At 46.2% G+C, this 20,453-nt stretch overlaps 1 protein-coding gene across 7 annotated transcripts in view; it reads right to left on the bottom strand.

Annotated features, from left to right (window-relative positions):
• Positions 1–238: 238 nt before the first annotated feature.
• The window catches only part of RAPGEF1 (Rap guanine nucleotide exchange factor 1), a 165,448-nt gene continuing 145,233 nt past the window's right edge, over positions 239–20,453 (bottom strand). For all 7 annotated transcript variants that reach the window (XM_038745183.1, XM_038745185.1, XM_038745184.1 and 4 more), the window contains 12 exons: positions 18,678–18,789; positions 16,667–16,742; positions 11,684–11,768; positions 9,137–9,229; positions 7,178–7,363; positions 6,428–6,512; positions 6,174–6,268; positions 4,421–4,499; positions 4,210–4,311; positions 3,511–3,608; positions 1,808–1,936; positions 239–1,551 (listed from right to left, as the gene is read on the bottom strand). In XM_038745183.1, coding sequence (XP_038601111.1) covers positions 1,401–1,551; positions 1,808–1,936; positions 3,511–3,608; positions 4,210–4,311; positions 4,421–4,499; positions 6,174–6,268; positions 6,428–6,512; positions 7,178–7,363; positions 9,137–9,229; positions 11,684–11,768; positions 16,667–16,742; positions 18,678–18,789 — 1,291 coding nt within the window. In that variant the 3' untranslated portion in view covers positions 239–1,400. The remainder of the gene's footprint in view (positions 1,552–1,807; positions 1,937–3,510; positions 3,609–4,209; positions 4,312–4,420; positions 4,500–6,173; positions 6,269–6,427; positions 6,513–7,177; positions 7,364–9,136; positions 9,230–11,683; positions 11,769–16,666; positions 16,743–18,677; positions 18,790–20,453) is intronic.

The following is a 20,453-nucleotide window of genomic DNA, read 5'->3' as shown; positions in this document are numbered from 1 at the left end:
AGTGTAACTGGGAGGAGGGAAGGTTATCACAGTTCTGTGCTCTGCCACTTGCCAGTTGGGTGGCCTTGGGCACGTCATTCAACTTCTCTGGGCATCAGCTCCCTCACTTGCAAAATGGGGATTCAGTAGCTGTTCTCCCTCCTTCTTAGACTGTGAGCCCAATGTGGGACAGGGAATGCATCTGACCTGACTATCTTCTATCCACCCCAGTGCTTAGTATGGTGCTTGGAACACTGTAAGCACTTAACATATACCACGATTATTATTATTACTATTATTATCATCAAAGTCCCCCTTTGCCTCTGGAGACAGATTCCTCCTAGAGCCCTGTCGGTCCAATCAAACTGGTTAATCTCAATGAGCTGCGTGAAACTGGCAAGACAACGCTATCCCAAACTTCGGCTGCCTACTTCTGTTTGGGTTATGGAATCTGTGATTTCACATCTTTGCTTCTTTTCACACTGGCATTCACTCATGCACCTACAAGGGAAGACGTGGCTGGAACCCAAATGTGAGTATTTACATTCTGACAGTTTTCCACAGGTCGGCATCTCACTGTACAAAAAGCTAGTACCGTAGCCAGGAGACACAGAATCCCAGGGAATGTGAACCACAGTACCTGTCTAAATTAGGAACGCTTTGGAGAGAGGAGGAGAGGAAAGCCACCTGCTGGAAACGATTTCTAGAACCAGAAAGAGAAAAGGGACACTTCCCTCCCAACGCCCAAACACAGCTGACCCAATGAAACATGATGGACATTTTGAGGAACGCGCCTCAACCCAACATCACAAACAAGATACAGTTGGCTACAATAACCCTCCTGCCACCCAAAGTTCTTTAAATATGAAGCTTCTCTCATTGCTTAGAGGACCAGTTTAAGGGAAAATACTTAGTTCTCACAGTTCCACAGTCTGTTGTCTGGGCCACCATGGGCTCCAGTTCCAGAGACCAGGGGCTTGGGCCTGCTGCTGCCCAGAGGGACTGAATCGAGAGCGGTGAAAAAACCGAATAGGAAAACATCAGGCTGCAAACAAGTAACAAAATTCTGTGTAGGTCCCTCCTTCTCCAGGTGGGTTTTCCAACACAAAGCTGATTCCTGGGGCCTGGGAGCCACATCCATGGGAGAAGATGGGGAGAAAGAGTCCAGAGGCGGTCTGTCTTGGCATCTGGTGGTGACCTTTGAACACTGGGGCTTTTGCCCACCTAGGTTGAATGCCTAAGACCCCCAGCCATCCTTGGCATTTTTACTCCAAGGATCAGGCATTCAGGGATTCGGGAAGCAATCACTGTTGGGGTGAGTCATCATCCAGTAACAGGTCCAAGCGTCCAAGTATGCCAGTCTCATAGCTGCCCGCTAGCTGTCTGTCCCTTGAGCGATCACCTCGCTCATGGATCCTCCACTAGGTTTTCTCTTCCCGGTCTGTTTTTCGCCGCGTTATGTTTCGGGGTTTGATTTTAAGAGAGAGTTCCCATAGGGCCTCCTCAGCCAGGTGGTCACTGAAATCGTTGAAGAAGTTCACGATATCGTCATTTCTCCGGATATCATAATGTCTGGGGAAACGAGAGAGAGAGAGGGAATACTACAATAAGCATGGAGGCTTTAAATGTTGAATTGGAACCACTTCAGATCCCCAAAGCCCAGAAGTCTGGGACAAAGGGAAGATTTATTACCCAGCTCTCCTGCTTTTGGTGTCTAAATCCTGAGCTCTTCTATGAGGCTGATAGTGCCCCTCCTTCACCCCAAAATGAAACAAACGGCGATGTTGGCTTTCCCCAGGGCGGGGATTGAAACATTGGCTAGACTTACACTTGTTGGAAGCGCCTCATGCTGTCCAAGATGTTAAACTGTTGCCAGCGTTTAGAGAAATTCACTTTCCCCTCAATGTAGTCAGGGTTTCCAAGGTGAACGAAGGTGAGGTCCTGCAGGATCAGCCCCCTGGCAAGAGAGGAGGAAAAACAAGCTGAGGTATTTGACTGCAATGGAGGGCCAATTTCAAATGGAATTACCACCTGGGTTGGGAAGCAGTGGAGCAGAGGAGTGTAGGGTCTCTGGGAAAGCTAATCAACACCTCTGAGTGATGTCTTCCAACATTGCTGCCCCTGGGCACTGGGTGGGGATGGAAAAGTGGGGGCCAACTAGTTCCTAGCTACCTAGCTGGTTAAAACACGTTTCTTGGCAACAGGACGTTCATTTTTTCCAAGGGGAAATTTGATCTTGGGCATGCAGCTAATAATAATGATGGTATTTGTTAAGCATTTACTATGTGTCAAGCACTGTTCTATGTGCTGGGGAAGATACAAGCTAATCAGGTTGGACACAGTCCCTGTCCCATATGAGGCTCACAGTCTTAATCCCCATTTGACAGATGAGGGAACTGAGGAACTGAGAAGTGAAGTGACTTGCCCAAGGTCACACAGCAGACAAGTGGGGGAGCTGGGATTAGAACCCAGGTCCTACCTACCAACTCCCAGGCCCGTGCTCTATCCACTAGGCCATGCTGATTCCATCATCTAAAGAATCCAATTGTTGGAGGGGCCAAGGTAAAGAGGAAATTGGGGGTGGGCACATGCAGGGCTAGTAGTGGCCAACTGAGGAAGCCAAATAACCGAAAGCAGCATGGCCTAGTACATAGAGCCTGGGCCTGGGAGAAGGATTTGGGTTCTAATCCCCGTTCTGCCACTTGTCTGCTGTGTGACCTTGGGGAAGTCACTTAACTTTTCTGTGCCTCAGTTACCACATCTCTAAAATGGGAATTAAGAATGTGAGCCCCATGTGGGACAGGGACTGTGTCCAACCTGATTACCCGGCATCTACCTCAAAGTTTGGCCCAAGGCCTGGCACATAGTCAGCACTTAACAAATACCATACAAAAAGACAAAAACAAAAAAACCAACAAAAAACTGCAGAAAGATTGGGGGAGCCAGCACTCAGGGCCGACAAAGGCAGCAAAGTGACTCTGAGATGCTCGTCAATGGGAGTTGACAATATTAAGGGGAATTAACAAGAGTAGGATTATGCCACGTGATCTAAACCCCTCCCCATCCCCCCCCACCTTTTCTCCTTCCCCTCCCCACAGCACCTGTATATATGTTTGTACATATTTATTACTCTATTTATTTATTTTATTTGTACATATTTATTCTATTTATTTTATTTTGTTAACATGTTTTGTTTTGTTGTCTGTCTCTCCCTTCTAGACAGTGAGCCTGCTGTTGGGTAAGGACCATCTCTATACGTTGCCAACTTGTACTTCCCAAGCGCTTAGTACAGTGCTCGGCATGTACACAGTAAGCACTCAATAAATATGATTGAATGAATGAATGAATAAACCCTCCTACCAGAGAAAAGTTTCGATTAAGGTCCCAGGAAAGATGGCTCCATCTACCTGAAGGGGTCTTGCAGGATATTCTTGCAGCAGCTAAGCCACTTGCCTTGCCTCAAGGGATCAAAATCATTTTAATGTGAAAGGGGAGAAAGAAACCAAGGAATTTTCAGTGGCTGCTACTTACAGGTATGGGATACAGGGAGGCTCTACTTCTGACAGAGCCGCCCGATAGGCCCGGAAGGAGGAAGAGCTGTCAATCAAAGTGCAGTATTCAGCTAGGCCCTGAAGGGACACAAAGCAAACCCAGATCAGTGATGGTTCAAAGACCAATGCAACAAGTCTCAAGAGGCGCAAGCATGTAACTCTTTGTGACTTCAATCGATCAATCATATTTACTGAGCGCTACTACATGCGGAGGACTGCACTAAGCGCTTGGGAGAGTACAGTATAATAATATAACAGAGTGGGTAGACACGTCCCCTGCTCACGAGACTTGGCTTCTTGGTGAGCTCCCTGTCTAGACTGTAAGCTCGTTGTGGGCTGTTATTCTGTACTCTTTCAAGTGCTTAGTACAGTGCTCTGCACGCAGTAAGTGTTCAACAAATACAACTGAATGATTGAATGAATGGTGCAAATCCAGCTACCCTATCCTGCTGAGGAGCAGAACATAATGAGCGGGTAGGCTGCCCTAACCATCTGTTACTTCTGATCCTTGGTTCACAAAGGATGGTCCTGATTCACGCTTTTAGAATTTTCTTGCAGGACAGCAAGGGCTGCAAAGGAGTTATCACCCACAGACTTGGTGGCCTCCTGAATTCTGAATGTCCTCCCCACCCTTTTAAGCCCCCAACTGGTTTTTAAAACCAATTTAGCCCCAGCTCACCTCTGATGTCTGCTTCTGCCACTCTAGCCTTCTGATGGGTGCGGAGTCCAAAGCTGAGAGAATGGCCAGATAGGAGTTAAAGTTATTCAGCTTCCGCAAGTGCTGCAGACAAGGAAGAGGTCTTGGTTAGCTGTGGGGGAAGTCTAGACACAGGACCTATTTCTCAGTCCCAAAGACAGGCAGACAGAGACCATGGCATGTCATTCATTACCTTCATGATCTTGATGAATTTCAAGAGCAGCCTCTCCCTATCCTGTGCCTTTTCCTGTAGCATTATAATCGATCGGACCCTGTAACAATGGAACAAGGGCAGTCAGTAGTGATTTGACTTTGGGCCTGACTGTTCCCAAACACACAGGATGAAACTTGCAACTTTCCAGATTTTTCCCATTCTACCAGGCCATTTAAAAGAAAGAATTTACTGCGGGCAAATATTTCTCTGGATGGCACCTGAGGGGTAACTCAAATAGACTCTGCAGGACATGATCACTTGTCAATTCCCCCAGTTGCTAGGAAGGGAACAGCTGTCCCACAGGGCTCGGGGCGTAAAAAATATTCCAGCTGACCGGGTCTCATTTGTTCTAAACCCACATGTAATAAAGGTCGGTGGCTTTACGGTTCGGACTTTCGTTTTTGCTATGGTTCCCCTGCTACTAGACTATTTGGTCAGGGAGCCAATTTGCAGCTTTCTCACCTTGAGTTTTATAATCCAAAGAGTCTTTGGTGAGGGGTCCTGATGGCTACAAGAAGCACTGCCGAAAAACACAGCTTTGAAATGGCACGCTAAAACAGCCGATAAAAGTCCACAGCCACCTTGCTGCTCAATCTAGATCTCATTCCCCTTGTTTTTCAACAAACTTATCCAAGTGGCAGTGTATTCTAATAAACAGACTTCATCCTGTAGAAGTTGGGATGCCATAACAACCCGAGATCTCACTCCAGGTTGTTGCAGTTCAAACCTTAAATGGGGCAAACATTTTGGTGAGGGACAGAGGGGAAAATAGGTCCTGGATCACCCCAGTGGGAAACGCTCTGAAACAAGCTGCTTAATTGGTGTTATAGACCTTTTCAAACAAATGGAATTTGGCCTTAGAAAACTTGAATAGGAAGTTGGGATTTACCTCCCCTCTGTAGATGAGTAAGATAAAGAAGTGGGTGACCTTTATGTGCATAAGGACACCAGACCACTTCCCTCAGTAGGGAATGATTCTTCAGGGAAGTTCACTCAAAATAGGGAAGAGCCTTAGTTCAGGGTATTCTCTGGCACTAGCAGTTTGACGAGATGGTCACCTCCTTGAGGGCTCTAGACTGGAAGTTCATTGTGGGCAGGTACTGAGTCTACCAACTCTGTTGTATTTTACTCTCCCAAGAACTTAGTACCATACTCTGCAGACAGTAAGCGCTCAATAAATACCACTGATTAATTGAGGCCAGGGATCATCGTGTCCTCCGCTCTATTGCACTGCACTCTCCCAAGTGTGTCATACAGTGTTCTGCACCCAAGTTAGAGGTCAGTTGATCAACTGATCAGTGGTATTTACTGAGCATCACTGTGTGCAGAGTACTGTTCGAAGCGCTTGGGAGAGTACAATATAACGGAGTTGGTAGACCTGTTCCCTGCCCACATAAAGCTTGTAGTCTAGAGGGAGAGACAGACGTTAATATAAATGAATCAATGAATACCAGATTGACCTGGGGGGAAAGGAGTTATTCAAACCCCACCACCACCCCCTGCCTGCTTTTTTTTGGCCTCGATGCTCCCTTGCCTGGCCCTGGAGACTGGTGAAACTGCCCTGCAGTGAATGTGATGTACACACTGCACGCCCACCTCATTACGAGTCACGCCCTACCACTCCCCCAGCAATAAGATTACTGTTGTATGAGTGGGTCCGCGTGCTCTCAGTACAGAGAAATGAAAAGCGATTTGTTTTGGAGCAGCTGTCCTTCCCTACCCACTTCCTTACCAGTAGGACATGTTATTAAAGTGCTCAGTGAACTGTGTCAGGTTGGGGCTCTTCTCTTCATTCTGCTCCTTTGCCCAAAGCAAAACTTCTGGGATCTGAAAAAGGTGGAAAAAACCCTTAGTGTCTCTTCTTAAAAGACAGCCTCCTTCTCCACAGACAAGTAGCAGATGTTCAAAGCAATGGGGAGAGCCTTGGGCCTGGCTTGAACTTCCAGGCACCTTCCCCTTCTTCTTTCCCCATCACAGGCTCCATACCTCTATTTTATAGAAGAGTTCGGCATCTAACAGTGTTAGCTGTTCTGCTATTTCATGGCTATGAAAATCGTGGAGGGTTCCTGGTCTGGAAGAGACAAGAATTGGAGAGAGAGGGATCAGGTTAATGTCCTTACGTTTGCCTTAAAAAAACCCCAACACTTTAACTCAGGATAAGAAGATACTAGCTTTCTTATCTTTCAATCTTATGTGCCATTTTAACCCCCTCTTTCTTATAAGGTCGTTTTTAATCTGGGACTAATGATGTTCCTCTGGCCTGCTAGACGACTGCATAGTGGGAAAGGGGAGAGAAACAAGAAAAGCAGACAGAGCGGGGCAGGGAGGTGGGGAGAACGACAAACAGAATGGTGCCGTTTTTGTCTTATGTGGGAGGAACTACAGTTCAGAGCTGCAAATAGCCTTTTCGTTGTAAACTCAGCTTATCACTTTATGAAAACAAGGTTGCTAATTACCAAGGACAAAGTTTTCAGAACAACCATACTTCCTAGCATTACAGCAGCCAAGGCAAATTCAGGGGCTCTCACTAGAGAATCATCCATGGACACCAGGATAATGGCAGGAAGGGGAAAGTGAGGTCAGTTGGAGAAGAGCCAGATGCCAGGCATGGTGGGGAATACCACTTTCTCCAGGAAACCCTACAGTTAAGTTGGACAGTTCAGGAAAATCATAAAAGTGAGTCTGTTCTGCCCTGGAGCTAATGAGAATAGGAAATGAGCATATCTGTCATCTCACCTAGCTGCCACACCTCTTGCAGCTAACGGCTGGTCCGAGTTGGCACATTTCAGCATCTTCTTCTGGTCCACTTTATCTAGGATGTTTTTCCGCAGCACTCGGGCAAGGCTGAGTTCCCCACTGCACACTAACCGAAACACAAGCTCCATCAGTAGCTTTAAAATGTCTTCTGTCAATTCCACCAGACTAAAGAAGAACAAGGAGAGGAGGTAGGGATTAAAAAGAAATGTATAGTCAGCCTTTTAGATCTTCAGTGCATCTCCCGAAGTGGCAGCCTGAAGAGACAGCCCTTGAAGTACGCACCTCTGATCTTTGGGGATCAATGGATATTTTCGAAACAATAATCAAATCAAATGCAACTTCCACCAAGGGTACTTGCAAAATCAGGTCCTGTGTGATAGGCCTCAAGACTACCCTCAGATCCAATAGGATTTTTGGTCTTTAAGGGAGGAACCTCCAACGTTTACAGCAGTAGTTTTATCAGTTCCATTTTGCCCACCAATCTGCCTCATTCTAAGTTCTTGATGACTGGGAAACTTGTAAGGTGTTTGGGAAGACTGGTGGCATCCCGAACAGGCTTGCCTCAAAGAATAACCCACCAGTTCTCAAGATTTCCAAGCACATCTCCTCAAGAGGCCTTCCCTGACTAAGCCCTCATTTCCTCTTCTTCCACTCCCTTCTGCGTTGCCTTTCTACCCTTGGATTTTCACCCTTCCTTCACCCCTCCCTCAGCCCTTATGTTCATAACCATAATTTATTTATATTAACGTCTGTCTCCCCCTCTAGACTGTAAGCTTGTGTGGGCAGGGAATGTGTCCACTAATTCTGTTGTACTCTCCCTAGTGCTTACAGTGCTCTGCACACAGTAAGCACTCAATAAATTGACTGGAGACTCTTAAAGGCCACAGATAGAGTTAATAATAATAATAATAATAATAATAATAATAATAATGATGGTATTTGTTAAGTGCTTACTATGTATCCCCCCTGCTCTAAGCGCTGGGGGGATACAAGGTGATCAGGTTGTTCCACGTGGGGCTCACAGTCTTAATCCCCATTTTCCAGATGAGGGAACTGAGGCCCAGAGAAGTTAAGTGACTTGTCCAAAGTCACACAGCTGACAATTGGCGGAGCCGGGATTTGAACCCTTGACTTCTGACTCCAAAGCCCGTGCTCTTTCCACTGAGCCATGCTGCTTCACAGAAGCAGTTTCCAGAAGACACATCTGATGACCACATCCATAGGGAAGCCCCCGCCACCTAACCCCCACAAAACAGCAGTCACTATTCAGCTCCATACCATCAGCAGCACTGAATTCAGATGATCTGAGATGAACCCCACGTATCCATTGGCTAAGTATGTCTCTCCCAAAGGCAAAACACAATACAGAACCACACCATCCTTTCCCGAGGCTTCGTAATGATAACAATAACAAAAACAATAATAATAATTACAGTATTTGTTAAGTGCTTACTATATGCCAGGCACTGTACTAAGCACTGGGGTGGCTATGGGCAAATTGGGTTGGACACAGTCCCTGTCCCACGTGGGGCTCACAGTCTTAATCCCCATTTGACAGGTGAGGTAACTGAGGCACAGAGACTTGCCCAAGGTCACAGAGCAGATAAGTGGAGGAGTGTGATTCGAACCCTTGACCCTCTGATTTCCAGGCCTGTACTCTATCCACTAGGCCATACTGCTTCTCATTTAAAGGGAAAACTCTGATCTATCAGAAGCCAGGAGGTAAAGCTTCAGTTTTGGGTCCCCAAGAAAGGAGAAGCCACATACCCTGCAGGGAAGAAAATGCCACATGTTGAGAGAAACGGAAGGAAGGATTCACACACCCCTTCCAGCAAGGATATTGGGTAGAAATGTCAGAACACACAAATAGCTACTTCTTGGTTCTCTTCCTTTCCCTCTCCTACAGAAAACAGGAAGAAAGGAAAGAAAGATGCTTACCACAATTCATCCACCACTCGCACCAGCACAAAGAAAGTATTTTTGCTGACACGCTTCTTAAATGTGTCAGGGAACGGGCAGAACTTCTCATATGTACAGCATGGGTTAAAGAAAACACGCATCTCACATTGGTGAGTAATAAACAAGCTAGCCTCGGAGCCTCGTAACATTATCCAAACCCACTTTTTAGTTCAGTGTCTAGGGGGCTGCAATGAAACCTCTTTATGTCAAAACCTCCCTTTCTAAAAGCTCTTTAAATCTTTAGGGGGTTTTGTAACATGGGAGGTCTTTGTAGGGCCCACGGCCTTTGTCCTCTCTCAAAAGCGTACACAATGACACAGGCAGACCAAAGCCAATAAAAAAACTTCTTGGATGGCAGTTTCTGTTGCAAGGAAGTTTTACTATCTAAAAATGGTGCAGTGTGAAAGGCCAGAAGGCAGGGAGGAGCTTGAGAAGGAACCTTTGAACTATTTGCCTTGCTGGACTGGATAGGGATAGAGAAGGAAAAACAACCAGGAAAACCATCGAGGCAGGTTGCAACCACCGTTCTGATGCTGAATGAGGGACTGCTCACTTCTACACTGATTCTTTCTATGACTTCCCATGCCAGGACCATTTATTAAAGAGAGTGCTTATTAGACTGTATTACCACCCTCGAGATTGAAATCTCCCTGTGGGCAGGGAACGTTGTCCTGTACTCTCCCAAACTTTTAGTAAAGTGCTCTGCTCAAGGTAAGCACTCAAAAAATACCACCGATTGATTCATTCCCCCGTTCCAGGAGCAGGCATGCCGTAATCATCCATGAAATGGGTTCTCTGAGTATATAAATGAACACACCCTAGAAAAATCTGAGTTTCTGTCCCAGAAGATGGGCACACTCAGTTCTGCCGTAATGCATGTTTTCAATATGTGCCTTGGCTGGAAAATGACTTGGGAATTATGGAATGTTCTGCCAATAATCCAAGTCTGTGTGTGGACTCGGTGTGCCATGTTATCAAAGAAACCGCTTGTGTGCTTGTTCACAGCATTAGAGCGGTTGAGTTCGGCGGCACAAGTTTTTCTTAATGTGAGGTTTCGCAATCTCTGCATTTTAAAAGAACTGAATATATACAAATGCTAAAGGGATGCACCGGGGTTATGTTGGAAGGAGGTTCACCAGAAAAGCACTGGGCATAGAAGTGACCAGAAGACTGGACATCTTGGGGTAAAAAAAACGGTTGGGGAAAGACCCATTTTTCACTCCTATGAGAGGATCAGTTCTTTAGGAGGACAATGAATCAGCAGAGTCTGTCCAGCAGATGGAAATGATGAGCTGGGATTTGGGGAGGGGTGTTGGCCGGGGGAAATTCCTTAGCGTGCCAGCACGGAAGAAGAGTTCCCGTGGAATGCCCATTCTTTCAACTGCAATAACCCCGGCTCAATGGCAGCTGAGTAGATTAAAGGAGGAGGAGAAGAGGAGGGAGGGTTGTTGCCCCTGCTAGCAGACAGGGTCACCCCACAGAGTCTTCCAGGCTCCATTTTTTGGGTGTTGGGAAGACGGGGCGGGGAGGTCAGGGAGAAAATCTAATAAATGACACAATTTCTATCCTGCTATATGTTGGAGTGAGGCGTTTATAGTAAGTAATCAGATCTGATTTCCATCTGTCCAGAGCTGAGGAGGCTGTGCGAGTCCCAGGGGGAGCCTCAGTATGCTTTTGAGCTGTCCCCCACGGCATTGGTGAAGTTGTGAGTTACCCTGCAGCTCAGAGAGAGTTCTACATGGGTTCACACCAGTTTGAGGGCCCCAAGACTGGTCGGGATTCAAGCCAGGATCTGACCTGGGCTCCCTCCCCCTGCTTTATGGCCTCTGAGGAATGGGGAGCCATGACAGGGTATTGGAGGAACTTCTGCTGATGTGGCAGTCACAGCAGACAGAAATCTCACCTCACAGGCTTGGCAGTGCCCTGCGGCCCCTAAAAAGATGGGCTGCCCAAATCTGGAACGTGAGGGACATGGACCGTGTCCAATTTATCTTGTAATCTACCCCAGCGCTTAGTACAGTGCCTGGCACATAGTAAGCACTTAACAAATAACATTATAAAACAACAAGCTGGAAACTGAGGTCCCGATGCAGGCTGAACCAATGCTCTTCTGCCCACCTAGCTTACTAAGGTCAGACATGTGGCCTAAGGACACCTGAAAATACACAGTCTGCAGTTGCGCAGATGGGTAAGCTAATAGGGCAATTGCCTCAGGGTGCCCTGATGGGGGCACGGGGGTGGTCCTGGTTAAAAATTTGAAAGCCCCCAGTCCAAACTGGAAGCAGTGCCTGGGCTAGCAGGGACCTGGGAGGGAAGTGCAGTGGCTTTGGAGTAAGCTTGGGGTTCCCCTGGAAAAACAAAGTCAGTTTGTGGGGTTCACACTCTGTGAAGGGGGATGAGCATTCTCTTCTGGCAAAGGGTGGCCAAATGTCCATAGCCCGGCCTGTGAGCACTTTGGCTCCCCGCACCTGTAACCTGGGTGACAGGGATTGAACCGAAGGATGGCCGGCTCACTGGAAAGGATATCTGTACTGCAGCTTTTTGATGAGCTCCTCGGGGGTGATGAACGTCCTGTAGGTTGTCAAAAAGGCTTCACAGTACAAAACCAAAGCTAAAGAGAGAGGGAACAAAAGCAATTAATCACCTGGGTCTTTAGAAGGAAACTGCCTCCTCGGGCCAGTTTCTGCACGGATTTTCAAAGTGCCGCCTGAGAGAGAAAGAGAAGGCTGGAGTAGGGGGACAGGAAAGCGTGGTTTGCATTATGCCAAAAGCATATGGGAACAAAGAGTTGAAACACTAACTATGGCTTTAAGGGTGAAAACATTAGGTAATGCTTTATTCAGATGAATGCAACGAGCCATGGTAGAGTATGCCTAGGGAGCTGGGAAATCTGATGGGGGAGTTTAAAGACAGGTCAGAACAGGCACGGTGGTGGTTCTTAGCCGTGGGAGCTCCCTGCTTTACCACACCAGAATCCTGAAGCACGCCCTTCCACACTTGGGAAGGGGTGATAGACTCTGCCACCTTTCCAACGTCCCTCCTCCTTTCCAGTTGCTGCTTTAGGAGTGTCAGATTCAAAAAGGGAAAAAGGCAATGGAGCCACTCTGGTGAGTTGTTGGTAGTTTGTCTGCCATCAGATAAGTGGGACCACCTCTGGATTAAGTGACCATCTAAATAATAATAATAATGGCATTTATTAAGCTCTTTCGATGTGCAAAGCACTGTTCTAAGTGCTGGGAGGTTGCAAGGTAATCAGATTGTCCCACGTGGGGCTCACAGTCTTAATCCCCATTTTACAGATGAGGTAACTGAGGCACAGAGAAGTTAAGTGACTTGCCCAAAGTCACACAGCTGACAGTTGGCTAAAGGCACTGGAGAGGACAGTGTAGATATTTCTGCTTTGCAAGAGTGAAGTGGACCAGATGTCTCACTGAGGTTCCACCCAAGCCTATTTTCCCTATGACTATACAGAAAGGGGAAAAAAAGGAAATGCATGGTATTAACAAAAAAAAAAAAAGAAAGAGTTCTTAGAACTGTAGCCTGGGGGGAGAAGAAGAGTGAGGGGCAGGCTTCAGCAAGTAGACACTCTTATTCAGAGTCCCACAGATCTTTATCTTAGTGGGGGTTTTTCCTAGCAATGCTTTGGGGTAGCAAAATTGGTCATGTCTTCTGTCTCTTCTCAGAGAGGATGGGGAAACCTTGAAAAATTGATGCCTTAGCAGTGAGGACAACAGACAACTCCCTTAGGACAGTGCTAAGGTGGTACCACAGCCAAATCTGCCTGTATGGCCATAATTTCTTAATAACTACGGAGCAGTTTGGGGGATGAAGGGTAGGGATTGAGGTAGGGCCAGATTTGAGGTATTGTGCCAAAGCAAAGAAACAAAGAAAAAACAAAATCAAAAAAGCATATTGACCATTCCTCATCTTAGGGAATGGGAGAGATAGCAAAATTAGCCTCAGGATTTGCTTTTGGGGCTGGCAGCAAAAGACCTTTTCGAGGGAAATTTGGTAACAACTCAGTCACTTGCGAGATGTGCGTCAGGATTTCTGGGTTTTAGGGGAGCCCAGAGAAGCAGTGTGGCCAGTGGAAAGAACAAGGGCCCGGGAGTCAGAGGATCTGGATTCTACTCCCAGCTCTGTCAAATGTCTGCTGTGTGACCTTGGGCAAGTCTTTTAACTTCTCTGTGCCTCAGTTAGCTCATCTGTAAAACTGGGATTAAATCCTACTCTCTCCTACTTGGACTGGGAACCCCACATTGGACAGGAACTATGTCCAACCGGATTAACTTGTATATATCCCAGTTCTTAGAACAGTGCTTGGAAGTAAGGGCTTAACAAGTACCATAATAATTAAGGCTCTTACTCCTAAGACTTAAACTGTCTCAGAGGGGAACTGAAGCAGGGTAGGGAGAGAAGTTCTTGTCTCTGAAATTGTACTGAGAAGAACAATCAATGGGATTTATTGAGTGCTTATTCTGTGCCAAGCACTGTACTAAGAGCTTGGGAGAATACAATACAACAGAATTAGCAGATACGTTCCCTGCCCATAACAAGCTTACAGTCCAGAGGACATGTGGAGATGCCTCGTTCACAGATGTAATCTTTTTATTGGCTTTAATAATTCCTTTTCCAAAGGTACCTGCAGAACTCGGGCCATTATCATGTTGGGCTTTGCCTATGTCTTTCCCTTCTCCGACCGCTGCTTCCAGCTCCAAGCCTCCGAAAGAGCTATGCTAACTCTTTCCAAAGGGCCATTATTTTAGAGAGCTCTAAAATCTTTCCATTTAAAAAAAGAAAAAAAAGAAGCGTGCTTAATAAAACAAAAGGGAAAGCCTGTTTGTCCATGGCGCCGCTCCCTCAGCATGCCACTTGGCAGGAGCTGCATCCAGAAAGCTTCTTTCAATGGCTCTGCCACTGAGAAATTCTGCCAGTTTGTTGTGGGTTATGGAACCGTGCAGAGATATGGTATGGTTGTGCTGTCCTACCCTCTGCGCCCACTTCACCCAGACTGGCCCTTGGAGGTGAACCACAAGGGTCTGCAATGGCACAGGGTGATGCCAAGCTCAGGAAGTGCCAAGGGGCCAGACCTGTGTCCCTCAATCATCAATCAATCAATTGTATTTATTGAGTGCTTACTGTGTGCAGAATACTATACTAAGCACCCTCCTGGGTTCTATTGGGCTGTAGGGATAAGGGACGAGGGGTTGGGCGGTCTCGATTATGTCCAGATCCCTCAGAACTCCTTTAGAGCCGTAAAAACCCACAGGAGGACCTTGGAACAACCCAAACCAGAAGCCATGCCCAGCCTAATAATAATAATTATTAGCAATAATAATAATAGTAATAATAATTAGTAATTAATAACAATACTAATTTGTTAAGTGCTTACGATGTGCCGGCATACTAAGCACTGGGATGGATACAAGCAAACTGGTTTGGACCAAGTTGCTGTCCTACATGGGGCTCACAGTCTCAATCCCTATTTTCCCAAAGAGGTAACTAATGCCCAGAGAAGTGAGGTAACTTGCTCAAAGTCACACAGCACACAAGTGACAGAGCCAGGATTAGAACCCATGACTTCTTAACTCCCAGGCCCATGCTCTATCCATTATGTTTTAGGTCCCACTCCTCCTACTGGACCTTTACCCCAGGGGAATCTTTAACTTGAAGCAGATCCTCAGAGTACACTCTTGGATGACCCAAGCTCCTGTGGAGATCCTACAGAACTCCCACATTGGCCCACGCTTAGGGAGGATCTGTCTGATTCATCTCAGGTGCCAGCAGGTGGGTATGGAGAAATCCTGCTGGTGTATCTCTATCTTGCCTCAGTTCAGGTCATCTTGCTCTCAGGATAGGCAAGTGGGCCTTGGCAGAGATGAGGTTGGCTCTGGACGGAGAAACAGAACCAAGCAATAACAAGTCCCAGGGCACTTAGATCACTGGGTAAAAGTCTGTAGCCAAAGATCCCCAGTCATCCACTTGTCCCTTAGTGAATCCAATTACACATTTAACAGCCCAATAAAGAAAAGGCAGCATAAAATAGGGAGGGTGGCTAAGTCTATTCTTGGTTCCCATCTGCCTGAGAGGCAATGTGAGGTAATTGAACTGATTAGTGCTGGCAACCAGAATTTTCCCTTCAGAGGAAAAGTTGTCAGCCATTCTGTACTGCAATAGGGCCTACTGATTTCTAAACTTTGAATTCTTCTCATTGTTAGCTCTGCTCACTAACTCTTCCCATCTCTGAAATACAGAGGTCCCCAAGACACATATCCATGGAAAAACACTCTCTTTACCAAGACAATCTGACATAAGCACAAGAGGTGCAGTAGCCCTGCCTCCCAGACTCAAGTTTGCACAGAGCTCTCAGTGGGCATATGGCAGTACTTACTGACTCCAGGGATTGCAAAATTTATTAACCATTATTTCTAATTTCCCCAGGAAATTAGAAACTAAGTTCACTGTAGGCGGGGAATGTGTCCATTATATTGTTGCATTATTCTCTCCCACGTGCTTAGTACAGTGCTCTGCACACAGTAAGTGCTCAATCAATATGATTGATTGATTGAAAAATATAAAAGATTAAGGGCAAGGCTTAGGGGCCTATAGGCTGGGACATTAGAATGTATGCTCTTCAAAGGCAGGGACCATGTCTCTTACTTCTACTGTACTCTCCAAGGCACTTAGAAGTATAACAGGTCCTCAGTAACTACTATCCATGACATGGATTCCTGTTGCTCTTCACATTCTGCTCCAACTTGGATGGTTGACCCCAACATCCATAAAGATTTGGGTATCTTGCTGGCTTGGCAAACCTGCTCCTTATCTACAAAATCTGAAAGGTGTTCCTTTGGTGTTATGTAGGCAAACACATTCTGCTATGGGAACAACACTGGTTATCTTCAGGACAAATGATATTAGTGCTCAGTACACATGGTAGGCGCTCTATCAGTAATACTGAATGAATGAAAACTGAAGCAAGGAATTTTTTTTCTCATTTTTGACATTAAAATATGAGTTTAGCTAGGGCTCTCAGGGAAGATCTCTTTGGGCACATGAGGCAGTCTTAGTGAGAGGAAATCACAATGGAGAAAGCTGGGGGTGGGGAGGTGCCAGGGGATTTTAGGGTGAGACCAATGAGGCATGGGTCAGAAAAATCTGACTAAAATAGCCTGCAGTTTAGCTTAAGTTGGTGGGGTTTTCCCCCCCAGACTCAAAAGCGGTGACACCCATATCCTCTTGTTTCTTCTCCCTTCAAGGATGAACACCCAAAATGACAACTGGGGTGGCCCACTCTACCCACTCAAGTTAATATTTCCCGGTTTTCTTGGCATTTCTGGAATGGTTAAGAGTTTCATATCACAACTTTATTCTCTTTTCCAGAATCTCCTAGTATTGGCTATAAATGCAGCTCTGACCCCTAAGGGCTACAGTAATTCAGGGGCACAAGTACAGTAAATATTGAATCAGCAAAAAAGTTGTCCTTGTTGTACTCTTGATCTGCCATACCTTTTCTGTCGGTCTCGGTTGCATGGACCAACAAGATGTCCCCAGATCCGCCACGCACGTCTGGCCCATCGTCACCCTGAAAAGACGACATGAACAGATGAGAAAGGAATTCCAAGGGCCTCATTCCAGCTTGGATTCTCTCCCTTGTCAACCCAATTCGGAGTTGTGAATGTAATAAAGAATACTTATGGCCTGGAGGGCAAGTACATATGTCGTTTGACTTCCTGGAAAAAATCTCTCCCTCCTGCTTGAGAGAACCTGATGAGAATCCCAATCCATAGGCTAAAAGCTTAGGGGATGGAATGGAAATCAGTCTTTTGGTAAACTCTTAGGAAAAAATGAGGGCTTTGGGCTCCAATGGAGTTATCACATAGCAAGCTGGAATTCACTTAGTGAATCCAATTAAACGTTTAACAGCCCAATGAAGAAAATGGCGGAGGAGGAATGGAGACACCCAGCAGAAGGGAAAAGTGTGGCCTAGTGGAAAGAATACAGATCTGGGAGTCGAGGTCCAGGTTCTACTTCCATCTCTGCCACTCACTGTTGTGTGATCCTGCACAAGTCACAGAACTTTTCTGTGCCATGGTTTCCTCAACTGCAAAATGGGGATAAGACACTTGTTCTCTCAATCTCTTAGGCTATGAGCCCAAGCTGGGACATGGGCTGTCTAACCTGATTATCTTGTATATATCCCAGTCTCAACACACATGAGCCAGGACCAGGTTGAGTGGGAAATGAGATACATGGGAATGTTTGGGCTTCCTGGTGGGTGAGCAGGGTGGTAATAAAAGGGAAGTTTCAAAGCCTACTGTCTCCCACATCAGAGAAGCCCCCACCCCCTCACCTTTTTCCTCCTCCCCACTCCACGGCATATCCATCAAGGGCTTTTGCAATAGGAAGGTTGGCCCTACTGGTTTGCAAATGTGTAACAAACTCCCACCAGAGGGTTGCAGAGGATTTCATAGCTGCTGTCTGGCTTCAAACACCTCCATAGAAGAGTGGGAAGGACACAATCTTGTTTTCCATTTGGGTGAGTGTAGACATAAAGGATAAATGATTTGTTCTGAGCTCAATGACTGGACACCAGGGGCAGTAATCAAACCCAATGACTCTACAGCCAGTTTTGGACTAACCACCGTTCCTTTACTCTCTGCAAATTCCAGAAGCCAAATTTAATCAAATACAGCTTCGCTAGCCTAGTCATTCCCCAGGTGAATACTTTTTGACAGCAGGCAGCTGCCTCCTTTGGGCTCTTGGTCCTTTTCGGATAATCCGGAGTTTCAGAAACATCTTGGAATTGCAGCCAGGGAGTCAGTACCTCAAGATGGATTTTTCAGGTGAAATTCTGGCTCGGCTCATGAAATGCCATTTAGAAAATAATTAATAGCTTCACCTTCTCTCTGGTGGATCTCAGCTGTCAGAGGCCTTGGCTAATGACCTACTGTCTTCCTTTTCCATCTCTTGACAAGCAAAATGCTCCTTGTGCTCTACATATTACTTCTAGCCCTGAGACGCCTGAGTTGGGAACATCAGCACATTTTGGGAGCTGTCTAGCTGCCACCGCACTAGAGTCTAGAAACATAGTCATTTACCAAGTAGAGGCGAGGTTCCTAGTGAGGCATTTTCTTTGCATCTCCAAAGCCGTTTAGCAACTTGTACAACCAAAAATGCTTTCAGTACAACCACCTCTTGGAGACTATCCAATTTGCTCACTTTCATTTTCCCTTCTTCCAGGCCAGCATCTAATGAATTGTTATTGTGCATCATTGTCAAGAGGTTGAGTTGACACGGCTGAAGTTACACAGGGACCATTTCATTCTTTCAGTGGTGGGTTAAGGGTGGCGTGCCCTGGGCATCTGCCACTGGAGAGACTGGCACTGTTTTGGTAAACTGGTCTTTTCTATTTTGGTTACCCAGAGTTGGTCATTTAGCTATCAAGCTAACAAGCAGCTTGCTTGTTCTGCCCCAGGCCTTGAGCAAGATAGGGAAATAGAACACCCGAATCACCCACCTCTTGCTTAAGTGTCAATCTTGACATAATTTCACTGTGGTCAATCAAGGAGAGCTCATCAACCTCCTCCTCTGACTGTGCTGATTCCAAAGCATCTGGTGACTTCTGTTGCCTGAACAAGAAACAGGTTACAGTTGGCGTTGCTGTCGGAGTCAGGAACGGGCAGGAACAAGAAGGTGGTTTGGGCACTGTTCAATGGGCTTGACGGTCCATCAGTCAGTGGTTTTATTGAGCACTTGCTGTGCGCAGAGCACTGTACGAAGCCCTTGGGAGTGTTCAATAGTCAGTAGACCTGATTCCTGAATTCCAGGAGCTTACAGTATAGTGGGGAGGATGGATACAAAGATAAATTACAGGAAAGGGGAAGCAACAAAGCAACAAAACATATCTTTCAAGAAAGATATGTACATAAGTGCTATCAGAGGGGCCTAGGAGTCAGAAGGTCATGGGTTCTAATTCCGGCTCTGTCACTTGCCTGCTGTGTGACCTTGGTCAAGTCATTTCACTTCTCTGTGCCTCAGTTACCTCATCTGCAAAATGGGGATTGAGACTGTGAGCCCCATATGGGACAGGTCTGTGCCCAACCTGATTTGCCTGTATCCAATCCAGTGCTTAGGACAGTGCATGGCACATGGAAAGTGCTTAACAAATGCAATAATAATAATAATATTAACAATAAGGGGGTGAGGTGAGAGTATCCAAGTGCACAGGTGCAGTGGAAGAGTTGAAGTGGCAGAAGGGAGAGATGTAGGGCAGGGAGATGAAAGATTAATCAGGGAATACCTCCTGGAGGGCATGTGATTTTAGAGGGGCTTTGAAGAAAAGGATAGTAGTGGTCTGCTAGATGTGAAGAGAGAGGGAATTCCTGGCAGTAGAGAGGGGGTGGGTGAGAGAGATTAGAAGGAGGCACAGTGAGTGGTTTGGCTTGAGATGATTGAAGTGTGCAGGTTGGGTTGTACTGGGAATGGAGTGAGAGTAAGGGGGAGAGGGGAAGGAGGGTGGAAAAAACCGACTGAGTGCTTCAAAGGCAACTGGTCAGGAGTTTCCTTTTGATGCAAGAGAGGAATGGGCAACCATTCCTGGATTTAGTGTCTTTAAAGGAGCTTTGCACTGTGTCCTGAGTATCACCCTTTGTCCATCTGGGAGAACCCAGACCCCAAAGGAGATCAGATTTACCACAGTAGTGGTCTGGTCCACACTTAGCTATGAGAAAAAATTATTCATTCATTCATTCAATTGTATTTATTGAGCACTTACTGTGTGCAGAGCACTGTACTAAGCTCTGGGGAGAGTAGAATACAATAAACACATTTCCTGTCCACAACAAGCTTACAGTCTACTTCATTTTATTGAAAGAGATGATGCAGGGCAGCAGAGGAGGATGCCAAATGACCAATGCCAACAGAACCATTTCTAATAACTCTTCTTGGGGCAGAGTAAGAATACAAGGAACTGGCAGTGGCAGTGAGGGGACTTCATCCAATCTCTAGAGCACTGGGTTGGAAAACAAGGGTTTTCTGTGTAGTCAGCACCAGTTTAGCCTGCACCAAATTCTTGTGGTCTCTACAGGTGGCAGAAAGATCAACTACAGGCTCTTCTGTACCTAGCATCACTGCCTGGTCTGTGCTTTTGACCCAAGGGAGAAAACAGCAGAGATCCAAGCTCGAGAAAGAAAACAGTTTTCATTATTTTCCTTTCCGTGTTATTCCTGCCATTGCTCTTTAATCCCTCATCCTCCATAAGAGATAGGGTGGGTACCCAATCTTTTCCTTATTG

The sequence above is a fragment of the Tachyglossus aculeatus genome, chromosome 4 (assembly GCF_015852505.1).
Source record: "Tachyglossus aculeatus isolate mTacAcu1 chromosome 4, mTacAcu1.pri, whole genome shotgun sequence".
Taxonomy (NCBI): Eukaryota; Metazoa; Chordata; class Mammalia; order Monotremata; family Tachyglossidae; genus Tachyglossus; species Tachyglossus aculeatus.
The sequence above is the reverse complement of the archived record's forward strand: the minus strand, read 5'-3'. Positions and strand labels throughout refer to the sequence as shown.